We start from the raw sequence: 12,282 nt of genomic DNA, 5'->3' as shown, positions 1-12,282 counted from the left end.
AATTTTCAGCAGCAGTTGCTGTTGGGATCTTGAAGAAGTTGAAGCTATATTTCCTTCTCTCGATTACAACCAAAGGTTTGGAGCTCCCTTCCTGAGCTGCTAGATTGCATGTGAGGCAAATCTGTTTTCTGGACTTGCCTTTTGCCAAGATGTGTATATGGGATGTGACCATATTGGAACAGTTAATTAGTAATAGTTACTGTATACATTATTCTGTTAAGTTTTTCAATAGAATTAAGTTATTCCGGGTTCTTTCTTTCTTTTGTTGTAGAGTCGGTTCTGCTATAATGCATGTTTCTTCAACGCAAATTGGCTATAACACACTTGAAGAATTTAGACCATGATTTGGAGAGTGCGAACTTTCCCTAACTATATTGGCTATCATGCCATTCTGGTCCCATTGGTTTCAGTGGTGCTGCTGTTATGCAATTATCTTATAAGGCAGGATCGCACAGGAATGGAACCATCATGTTATATCAGAACTGACTATCGTTTAACTAGTGTTCGAATAAATTGTGTTCTGCTTAATGTCGAATAGCTTGACCAAGCGAATTGGGTCTGAAACACAACACCTAATATTTACCTTTAAAATAAGAAAAAGTTAGAGTCTTGGCTACTTCCTAATATATTTTGAGGGGGTCTGGTCTGGTCCATAACATTAATACAATGGAGCTGGTGATGAGAAAAATCGTTACCTTTGCTGATTCCTCTGGCAAAGTGTTTGCTTCATTTGACTGTACTTGGGCACCACGTGCTTCCAACTTAAGAAAAGCATCTTCACTGTTCAGTTTTGAATTGAACATACCTAGAAGAAAGGGATGAGTTTAATTTTCTGAAATCTTCTCTCTCATCAACAGCCAAAGCAACATCAATGCCAATCATTTCTTGAAATTTGTCGTTTTATTAACAGCCTAGAGACTCTCCTTCTGATGATCTACAAATAAAGGTGTAGAATTCAGCAGCATTATTTGCATATACTGTCTTCTTCTGCAAAAACTTGATTTCACCCAAATCATGCCAGAAAAACACTGGTGAGTTTGTGACACGTGTCATTACTGACGTATAAACGGCCCAGCAATTTTGCCAATAATGCAGCACAAGTTGTGGTTCTCCAGCACTCGTTGATCGATTCAGGCCACAAATTCTGTTCGATCTGTGGATACAGGAAAAGTGAGTGAGATGCCCCACTCTGGAAAGGCGTTACATAAACGCAAGTCTTTGTTCAGGATGGGGTGGAATTGGTAAACCGTACCCATTTACACTTGAAGCCTGGTCACATGGCAACAGCGCAAGGACGTCAGCTGATGTGCACATAAACTTGTGGAGTTAACTCCACTCAGAATGTGACACATACTTGTGGAGGTGGAATTTGAAAAGGTTCCTGGTCCAGATCAGAGAAGAACACTCCATCTGGCAGTGCCAAGCTCTGTGCCAGATCCCACCACAGGGGATTCCCATTCATTTGGAAAGAGACCAGCCTGTGGAAGGAAGTGGTCACATTGGATTTGTCTGAGAAGTGAAAGCCAAGTGTCATCAACTAAAGACATGCTATTAAAGTCTAGTTTCCATATTAATTGAGTTTTTACATTTAGTGTTTTCACTGTGTGCTGCACCTACACACACACACATAGATACACCATGGGTGCTGGGGAATATAATTTGAGAGTGTGGTGCTCGGAAAGCACAGCCGGTTAGGCAGCAGCTGAGGAGCAGGAGAACCGATGTTTCGGGCATAAGCCCTTTATCAGGAATGAGGCTTGTGGGTCGGGGCTGAGAGATAAATGGGATGGGGGGATGGGGTTGGGGGGAGGTAGCTGGGAAAGCAATAGGTGGATGAAGGTGAGGGAGAAGGTGATAAGTCAGAGGTGTTAGTGATGGAAGAGATGGGAGGGTGGTGCCGAGTTGGAGGCTTGGGACTGGGATAATGTGGGGGAGGGGAAATGATGAAACTGTTGAAATCCACATATATCCCATGTGGGTGCAGGATTCAGCTGGGGGATATAAGCACCACTACCATATGGCAGTAGTGTAGAGGGAAACAAAGAAAAAAAATGAGAAAAGAAAATATAACCAGGAGAGTTGGAATCTCCTCAGTTAAAAAAAAAGTCTGGCTTCCAATGGTGCAGTGGTAACATCCCTACCTCTGGGCCAAGAGGCCTGGGTTCAAGTCCGACCTGCTCCAAAGGTGTGTCACAACAGGAGAGAACAGGCTGATTAGATAATATCTTCCATGTCAACTGCAATTTCCTCACAGCCAATGCATGGACCCCACAGCCAAACCAACATGGGTTCAGAGTGGGATGGGGGATGGAGAGGGAGAGCAGGTGTACGATAGTTCACACAAGGGATCACACCCACTTGCAACCCAGGCCTGTTCTGTCACACTTGGGTGTGTCTGTGGCTATTGGGCAAAGACTGTGTATTTGTGAAAAAGCAAAATACAGTTGTTATCTTTCCTTGCCCCTCCCAATGCCTTGCAATGGGGCTCTCAGTCTCAGATGGCTGGAGGGCCTCCCAATGGCTCTCAAGTGTTCCAGATTTCACCCTGGCCCCAATTTAAAAATTCTGGCTCTGCTCTCTGTATGATAAATCCCATACGTGAGGAGGTGGCAGCTTAGTTACGATGACCCTGAAAGAATAGTCCAGGGGCCTAGCCTGATGCTGTAGGTGTAACTGGTAAGATCTTTGAATGCTTACCATTGTAACTGGTAAGATCTTTGAAACAAATAACAAGAATGAATAAAAATCTGGAATTGGAAAAGTTAGTTTCAGCAATGCTGATTATAAAATAATCATTGCTTGCTGTAAAAACTCATTTGGCTGACTGTTGAATTTTTTTACGAAGGAAATCTGCTGTCCTTATCCAGCCTGGCCTATATGTGACTCCAGTCCCATAGCAATATAATTGACTTTTCACCGCCCTCTGAAATGTTCAAGGGCTTGCCAGTGACACCTACATCCTACAAAACAATGAAGAAAATATAAAAATTAGCTTCAGAGAAGTAGCAAGACAAGATTTTAAAGTTTGCTGTGAGGTACGAGAGCCAAGTCTGAATGGGCTTGGACATTTCTCTAGGACAGAAACAGCTCAGGTGGGGGAGTGGAATCTAACATAAATCTTTAAGAATATGAAGAGGTTTGATAGATTAGATACAGCGAAAATTTTCAACCTGTGAGGGAGCGGAGATTTAAAAGTCATAAATGTAGAGAGTCACAAACAAATCCAGTGAGGAATTAACAAGAAATGTCTTTATGAAGGGAGTGTTAAAAAACTGGAACTTGACATATTAGTTTGGCTGTGAGGTCCATGCATTGGCTGTGAGGAAATTGCAGTTGACATGGAAGATATTATTTTGAGTCAAATAATATTAAACAAATGCCCAATAAGCGTATAATGGAAAAAAATCAAAGAAATGGTGATTGGCTGAGATAGAATAAGTAAAATTGGAAGTAGGGGGTTTATGTGGAACACTAGCATGGACCAGTTGGGCTGAATGGCCTGTTTCTGTGTAAACACTCTGTAATACCAGAGAATTGTTGGGAATTCGCACAGATTACATTGGCCTGTTGGTGATATAATTAGGAGTTTGTAACATGATTTTTTTCTCTTCTAGGTGTTAGTAATAAATGGAACATCAAACTTTGGCCAAAATCCCTCCCTAAAGGCATTTTGGATTAACTTAAGTTCAAGAAGGCAGTTCATCACCACCTTCTCAAGGGCAGCTGGGGGTCAGGCAATAAAAGTTGGTCAGCCCACTTCCCACGAATGAATAAAGAATGAATAACTCATTATGTAGATTGTCCGACCAGAGAGGAGGCCATATTGGATTTGGTACTTGGTAACGAACCGGGACAAGTGATGGGCTTGTTAGTGGATGAACATTTTGGAGATGGTGACCACAATTCTGTGACTTTCACCTTGGTTATGGAGAGAGATAGGTGCGTGCAACAGGGTAGGTTTTACAATTGGGGGAAGGGTAAATACGATGCTGTAAGACAGGATCTGAGGAGCATAAGTTGGGAGCATAGGCTGTCAGGGAAGGATGTCGTGGAAATGTGGAACTTTTTCAAAGAACAGATACGACGTGTCCTTGATATGTATGTACCTGTCAGGCAGGAAAGAGATGGTCGTGTGAGGGAATCTTGGTTGATGAGGGAGATTGAATGTTTTGTAAAGAGGAAGAAGGAGGCTTACATAAGGTTGAGGAAACAAGGTTCAGACAGAGCGTTGGAGGGATACAGGATAGCCATAAGGGAGCTGAAGAAAGGGATTAGGAGAGCTAAGAGAGGGCATGAAAATTCTTTGGCGGGTAGGATCAAGGATAACCCCAAGGCCTTTTATGTGTATGTGAGAAATGACGAGAACGAGGGTAGGTCCGATCAAGGACAGTAGTGGGAGACTGTGTATTGAGTCGGAAGAGATAGGAGAGGTCTTGAATGAGTACTTTTCTTCAGTATTTACAAATGAGAGGGACCGTATTGTTGAAGAGGAGAGTATGAAATGGACTGATAAGCTAGAAGAGATACTTGTTGGGAAGGAAGATGTGTTGGGCATTTTGAAAAACTTGAGGATAGACAAGTCCCCCGGGCCTGACGGGATATATCCTAGGATTATGTAGGAAGCAAGCGAGGAAATTGCAGAGCCGTTGGCAATGATCATTTCGTCTTCACTTTCAATGGGGGTGGTACCAAGGGACTGGAGAGTGGCGAATGTTGTGCCCCTGTTCAAAAAGGGAATAGGGATAACCCTGGGAATTACAGGCCGGTTAGTCTTACTTCGTTGGTAGGCAAAGTAATGGAAAGGGTACTGAGGGATAGGATTTTTGAGTATCTGGAAAGACACTGCTTGATTAGGGACAGCCAGCATGGGTTTGTGAGGGGTAGGTCTTGCCTTACTAGTCTTATTGAATTCTTTGAGGAGGTGACCAAGCATGTGGATGAGGGTAGTGCAGTGGATGTAGTGTACATGGATTTTAGTAAGGCATTTGATAAGGTTCCCCATGGTAGGCTTATGTGGAAAGTCAGGAGGCACGGGATAGAGGGAAATTGGGCCAGTTGGATAGAAAACTGGCTAACCGGTCGAAGTCAGAGAGTGGTGGTAGATGGTAAATATTCAACCTGGAACCCAGTTACATGTGGAGTTCCGCAGGGATCAGTTCTGGGTCCTCTGCTGTTTGTAATTTTTATTAATGACTTGGAAGAGGGAGTCGAAGGGTGGGTCAGTAAATTTGCTGATGAGACGAAGATTGGTGGAGTTGTGGATAGTGAGGAGGGCTGTTGTCGGCTGCAAAGGGACTTAGATATGATGCAGAGCTGGGCTGAGGAGTGGCAGATGGAGTTCAACCATGTCAAGTGTGAGGTTGTCCATTTTGGAAGGACAAATAAGAATGCGGAATACAGGGTTAACGGTTTGTGAAATGATTTCTTCCTCTCTTCAAACAAACAGGTTAAACATTAATAACCCCTTAGTCTTTTGCACTATGCCTCTACACAAGGCCTCTGGCTTCTCCTCACCCTCCGTTAAAAGTATTTTTTAAAAAACACTTTTTTAACACCTCACAGTTCTGAAGAAGAGTCATATTGGTCTCAAAGCTTTAACTCTGTTTTTCTCTCTCCACAGATGCTGCCAGACCTGCCAGACCATTCTGTGTGTTTGTTTCAGATTTCCAGCACCTGCAGTATTTTGCTTTTATATTAATAGGTTAAGCTTCGATTCTAACATTCCTGATGAAGGGCTTATGCCCGAAATGTCGATTCTCCTGCTCCTCGGATGCTGTCTGACCTGCTGTGCTTTTCCAGCACCATATACTCAACTCTGAGCTCCAGCATCTGCAGTCCTCACTCTCTCCCTTTGATTCTGACCGTAATGTTTGGATTTGTGCAGATAGGAACCTGTGTTGCTGCGTGGAAATTCTGGTTGGTTTGGAAAATGAGGGTTTATTGGGCTCCTTATTTAGCAATAATGAGTTTCAGCACATTGCTTCTATTGTTGAAATTAACTCAGCGACAGGATCATGACAAACAGTCGACTTGGAGACCATCAGTTTGGCAACTTGAACATCTCCCATTCAAATCTTGTCCTGTTTTAAGAATCTAGGTTGTTAGTTAGGGTGGTACAGTAGCTCAGTGGTTGGTACTGCTGCCTCACAGTGCCAGGGACCCAGATTCGATTTCATCCTCAGGCAAACTCTGTCTGTGCAGAGTTTGCATGTTCTCCCCGTGTCTGTGTGTGTATCCTCCAGTTTCCTCCCACAGTCCAAAGATGTGCAGATTAGGTGGTTTGGCCATGCTAAATTGCCCGTGATGTCCAAGGATGTGCAGGCTAAGTGGGAAATATAGGGTTATGGGTTTGGGTGGGATGTCACATGAGTGTGAACTTGATGGGACAAATGGCCTGCTTCCAGGGATTCTGTGAAGTATTACAGTTCCATTATTTGGCCTGTAACATCGTTTGACATCAGAAGAGGCAATTCAGCCCCTCATATCAGTTCCTCCATTAAATAGATTTGTTTTACTCACCTATTGGGTGAGTATTTATTGCCCACTCCGAGCTGCCCTTGAACTGTGTAGCTTGCCAATTTCAACGGCCAGTTGACAGTCGACAATTGTCACATTAGGCCAGACTGGGTCTGGATGGCAGATTTCCTTCTTTGAAAGATGTTAGTGAGCCAGATGAGGTTCTCCCAACAATGAACAATGGTTTCACAGTCATCAGTAGATTCTTAATTCCAGATTTTTTTTAGAATTGAGTTCAAATCCCAGGTACCCAGAACATCAGCTGAGGATCTGGATGAAGTATAACAATAATACCACAGGCCATCAGCTCCCCACTTTGTAGATGACTATACCTTAACAATGAATGCCCCTCACATAGCAAAAGTCTATCAATCTCAGTTGACTCCCAACCACAGCAGCTTGTTGTTTGGCAGAGGGTTCCAGGTTTCCATTAGCCTTTCTCTGAAGAGGTGTTTCCTGAAATGAATACTTACCACTGGCTGTCTCTGCTGCTTGTAGAAGTAGGATCCGATCCAGTTCACACTGCCTCTGTCTGAGGTTGGCTTGCTTGCCTGATAGGAGATACATAAATGCCGTGTCCCCATCCTTTCGAATGCCATGGAATTGCAAGGTTTCATGGTCCTTTGCCAATCGATGAGCAATGATCCACTGCTGCAGTTTCGGATGAAAACTGTAATCATTATAGACCTTTATGGGCAACAGGAGACAACAAATAACATCCATTCAATGAGACTTTCAAATTGACTCAAAAAAATAAACTGCCTTTGTCTATCGCCTTTTTAACAACCCGAGGCTATTCTGAGCTTTACAACCCAATGAGGACCTTTCAAATGCAGTGATGGTGATTGAGGGTTAAGTATTGACCAGGTCACAGCACAGAACTCACTGACTCTTCTTCAAAAAAAAGCCATGGGATCCAGTTGAGAGAGCATGATAGACATTGGTTTATTGTATCATTTGAATGGTGTCACCTTCTTTAGTGGAGCTTTTCCACAGTGCTAAACTAAACTAAAGTACATTATACAGAATTCCCCAGAGTCAGATTTGAACACACAACCTTCTGCCTCAGAGGTAAGGGTGCTGTTTTTGAGCTAAAGCCAACATTGCATTGATAAGACAAGCAGCTTAGAATTTGCACTGATGGCGGGCGGGCTAGGGGTCAAAGTGTGTCTCATGGAAAATTAGTCAGACCTCCAAAGAAGTGGTATTAACCAGTTACAAAGAGATCATCGAGAGATCTCTGACAAATTAGATTGCTCAACACCTTACTGCCCTCAGGTATGGAAAGCGTGTGGTGACTAACTCACCTCCTGACTCCCCTAAGCCTGTCCATCATCTCCAAGGCTCAAATCAGGAGTGTGAGGAAAATCTCCCCACTTTCCTGGGTGAGTGCAGCCCCAACAAAACTCAAGACGTTTCACACCATACAGGACAGAACATCCCACTTGATTGAACCTCTTTCACCATTTAAGACACCCACTCTGTCCACCAGCGATATATAACAACAGTAATGTCTACTATCTAGGTTTTTATTTGATGAGAGGAAGGGGCTGGGGGGCATTATATTTCAATTTTACCCTCATTTGGATTGGTGATGGGGGAGGTGAACAAAATTTCTGTTTCCAACAGCTCTATCAGTCTCTCATTCCCCAACTTGACTGACATTTCCCACCTTCTCAAGCAGCTGTCTTCCACAAGGCCTCCCTGTTCAACATGGTTCCAGGTCTCAGGTTGAGTTATATCATGTACAGTGTGCTGCTTGTAGCTTCTCCATATCAACATGAAGCCCCTCAAGCCTGCTTTGTCATTCAACAAGATCATGGCTGATCTGTCAGTCGCCTCAACTCCACATTCTGACTTATTTCCCATTCTCTTTGACCGTCTTGTTATTCAAGAATCCATCCACCTCTGTAATATGTTTAATGACTCACCTCCGTCAATCCCTGGGAAAAACAGAGTTCCAAAAGCACTCATCCCTCTTACAGAATAAAATTTCTCCTCATCTCAGTCTTGAATGGGTTACCCTTTTTTTAAACATTGCCCCATAATTCCAGTCCCTCCTACAAGAGGTAATGGCATTTCAATGCCAATCCTGTAAGGTTCCCTCAGGAACTTACACATAACTTTAGTCAACCATAACAGATTTGCTAAGACTTAGTTTTGGTACAGGTGAGACTTGAACCTAAGTCGCCTGGTTCATAAGTAGTGACCCTCTCACAGCACCACAGGTTTCCCTTTAGCTATATGGCTTGTTCCTTCCACAAAGAGCTTCACTAAAATAGTCAAACACGATTTCCCTTTCACAAAACTACATTGACCTGCCTGATTACCTGTACACTGAAAATTTCTAAGTGCTCTCCCACAACCTCAAAACATGATTCCAGAATATTCCCTAAGACAGACGGGAAGCTAACTGGCCTGCATATTTCTGCTTTCTGCCTCCCTTCCTTTCGCGAATAGGCAAGTCTCATTCGCTGTTTTCCAATCTGATGGGACCTTTCAGGAATCTGGGCCATTTTACAAAATGCAAACCAATACATCTCCTATTTCAGCAGCCACTCCTTTTAAGAAAATAGGGTGAATTTCATTAGGTTCTGGACACTTGTAAGGTTTTAGTTGTAATAACTTTCTCGGTACCCTCTCCCTAGTGAATGGAGTTACGTTCTTCCATCCCCTTCAGTTTTTTGACACATATGTATTTCTGGGAGGTTCTAGCTTGGTCCTTTCTCAATTGGGCTTCAAGAAGCACCTCTTCCAATCCTGAATTAAGAAGAACGATTTGAAACAAGCCATCGTCCTGGTTGAAGAGCTGGTGAAAAAGGAAGACTAACAGAGGTTTGAAATAGGAAAGGAAAGATTCACCCTGTTAGGAGCTTTCTATAGGCCTCCAAATTGATCCAGCGATGTAGAGAAAAGAATAGCAAAGATGATTCTCAATAAGAGCGAGAGTGGATGTCGTGGGGTACTTTAACTTCCCCAATATTGACTGGGAATACTATAGTTCAAGTAGTTTAGATGGGTCAGTTTTTGATCAATGTGTGTAGGGGGTTTTCTGACACAGGTTGTGGACAGGCCAACAAGGGGCAATGCCATATTGGATTTGGTACTGGGAATGAGCCTGGCCAGGCGTTAGATTTGGAGGTAGGTGAGCACTTTGGCGATAGTGACCATAATTTGGTTATGTTTACAAAAGCAGTGGGCAGGGATAGGAATATACTGCAGAGAAAGAGGTATATCTGAGGGAAAGGCAATTATGATGGGACTAGGCAAGATTTAGGATGCAAAAGATGGGGGAGGAAACTGCAGGGGATGGACACACTTGAAATGTGGAGCTTATTCATGGAACAGCTATTGCAGGTCCTTGGTAAGTACATGCCTATTAGGCAGTGAGGTAGTTGTTAAGAGAGGGAGCCATGGTTTACTAAAGAAGTTGAAGCTCTTGTCAAGAAGAAGAAGAAGGCTTATGTGAGGATGAGTGTGAAGGCTCAGTTAGGAGGTTGGAGAGTTACAAGTTAGCCAGAAAAGATCTAAAGAGAGGGCTAAGAAGAGCCAGGAGGGGACATGAGAAGTTGTTGGCAGATAGGATCAAAGAAAACCCTAAGGCCTTCTATCGGTATATCAGGAATAAAAGAATGACTAGAGTAAGAGTAGGGCCAATCAAAGACACTAGTGAAAAGTTGTGTGTGGGTCCTGAGGACATAGGGGAAACGCTTAATGAATACTTTTTGTCAGTATTCACATTGGAAAAGGGCAATGTTAGTGAGAATACGGAGATACAGGCTACTAGATTAGATGGGATTGAAGTTGACAAAGAGGAGGTTTTAGAAATTTTGGAAGATCTGAAAATAGTTAAGATTCCTGGGCTGGATAGGATTTATTCTCAGATTCTCTGGGAAGCCAGGGAGGAGAGTGCAGAGCCTTTGGCTTCAATCTTTATGTCATCATTGTTGACAGGAGTAGTGCCAGAAGACTGAAGGATAGCGAATGTTGTTCCGTTGTTTAAAAAGGGGAGTGGGGACAACCCTGAGAATTCTAGATCAAGTGAGCCTTACTCCGGTTGTAGATAAGGTGCTGGAAAAGGTTATAAGAGATAGGATTTATAATCATCTGGAAAGGAATAGTTTAATTAGGAATATTCAACATGTTTTTGTGAAGGGTAGGTCATGCCTCACTAACCTTATTGAGTTCTTTGAGAAGGTGACAAAACAGGTGGATGAAGGTAAAGCGGTTGATGTGGTGTACATGGACTTCAGTAAGGCATTTGGTAAGGTTCCACATGGTAGGCCATTGCACAAAATCCGGAGTTTTGGGATTGAAGGTGATCTTGTGGTTTGGATCAGAAATTGGCTAGCTGAAAGACAACAGAAGGTGGTGGTTGGTGGGAAATGTTCATCCTGGAGCACAGTTACCAGTGGTGTGCCACAAGGATCTGTTTTGGGGCCATTGCTGTTTGTCATTTTTATAAATGATCTGGAGGTTGACATAAAAGGATGGGCTAGTAAATTTGCGGATGACACTAAAGTAGGCAGAGTTGTGGATAGTGCTGAAGGATGTTGTGGGTTACAGAGGGGCATAGATAAGATGCAGAACTGGGCTGAGAAGTGGCAAATGGAGTTTAATGTGGAAAAGTGTGAGGTTGTTCACTTTGGAAGAAGTAACAGGAATGCAGAGTACTGGGCTAATGGTAAAACTTTTGGCAGTGTAGATTAACAGAGATTAGATTACTTACAGTGTGGAAACAGGCCCTTCGGCCCAACAAGTCCACACCGCCCCTCCGAAGCGCAACCCACCCATACACCTACATCTATCCCTTACCTAACACTACGGGCAATTTAGCATGGCCAATTCACCTGACCTGCACATCTTTGGACTGTGGGAGGAAAGCCACGCAGACACGGGGAGAATGTGCAAACTCCACACAGTCAGTCGCCTGAGGCGGGAATTGAACCCGGGTCTCTGGCACTGTGAGGCAACAGTGCTAACCACTGTGCTACCATGCCGCCCATCTCGGTCAAGATCAGAGTGATGCTAGAAAAACACAGCAGGTCAGGCAGCACTCGAGGAGCAGGAAAATCGACGAAGGGCCTTTGCCCGAAACGTCGATTTTCCTGCTCCTTGGATGCTGCCTGACCTGCTGTGCTTTTCCAGCACCACTCTAATCCTGACTCTAATCTCTAGCATCTGCAGTACCCACTGCGGCCAGAGAGATCTCAGTGTCCAGGTGCATAAATCTCTGAAAAGTTGCCACCCAGGTCGATAGGGTTGTTAAGAAGGCATATGGTGTGTTGGCGTTTATTGGTAGGGGGATTAAGTTTCGGAGCCACAAGGACATGCTTCAGTTGTACAAGACCGTACCTGGAATATTGCGTGCAGTTTAGGTCACTGCATTAAAGGAAGGATGTGGAAGCTTTGGAAAGGGTTCAGAGGAGATTTACTAGGATGTTGCCTGGTATGGAAGGAAGGTCTTATGAGAGACTTGAGGCTATTTTCATTAGAGAGAAGAAGGTTGAGAGGTGACTTAATCGAGACGTATACAATAATCAGAGGATTAGATAGGGTGGACAGTGAGACCTTTTTCTTTGGATGGTGAAGGCTAACACGAGGGGACATAGCTTTAAATTGGGGGTGATAGATTTAGGACAGATATCAGGGATAGTTTCTTTACTCAGAGAGTAGTAAGGGCGTGGAATGGCCTGCCTGCAACAGTAGTAGACTCACCAACATGAATGGTATTTAAATGGGCATTGGATATACATATGGATAATA

General features: G+C 43.6%; 1 protein-coding gene across 4 annotated transcripts in view; it reads right to left on the bottom strand.

Moving 5' to 3' along the window:
* rbck1 (RanBP-type and C3HC4-type zinc finger containing 1) overlaps nucleotides 1–12,282 on the bottom strand; it is a 57,264-nt gene that overhangs the window by 26,297 nt on the left and 18,685 nt on the right. For 3 of the 4 annotated variants that reach the window (XR_015759519.1, XM_087994743.1, XM_087994744.1), the window contains exons 5-6: nucleotides 6,990–7,203; nucleotides 696–805 (exon numbers count right to left, since the gene is read on the bottom strand). Coding sequence is in view for 3 of the 4 variants with exons in the window: in XM_087994743.1 (XP_087850869.1) it covers nucleotides 696–805; nucleotides 6,990–7,203 (324 nt within the window). In the remaining variant the exon portion in view is untranslated. Of the gene's footprint in view, nucleotides 1–695; nucleotides 806–6,989; nucleotides 7,204–10,692; nucleotides 10,868–12,282 lie in introns of all 4 variants that reach the window. The other variant, XM_087994745.1, reaches the window with a different exon arrangement.

The sequence above is a fragment of the Chiloscyllium plagiosum genome, unplaced genomic scaffold (assembly GCF_037043375.1).
Source record: "Chiloscyllium plagiosum isolate Xiang-an unplaced genomic scaffold, Cpla_swu_hap1 HiC_scaffold_15, whole genome shotgun sequence".
NCBI lineage: Eukaryota > Metazoa > Chordata > Chondrichthyes > Orectolobiformes > Hemiscylliidae > Chiloscyllium > Chiloscyllium plagiosum.
This window is presented reverse-complemented; position numbering and strand designations above follow the sequence as displayed.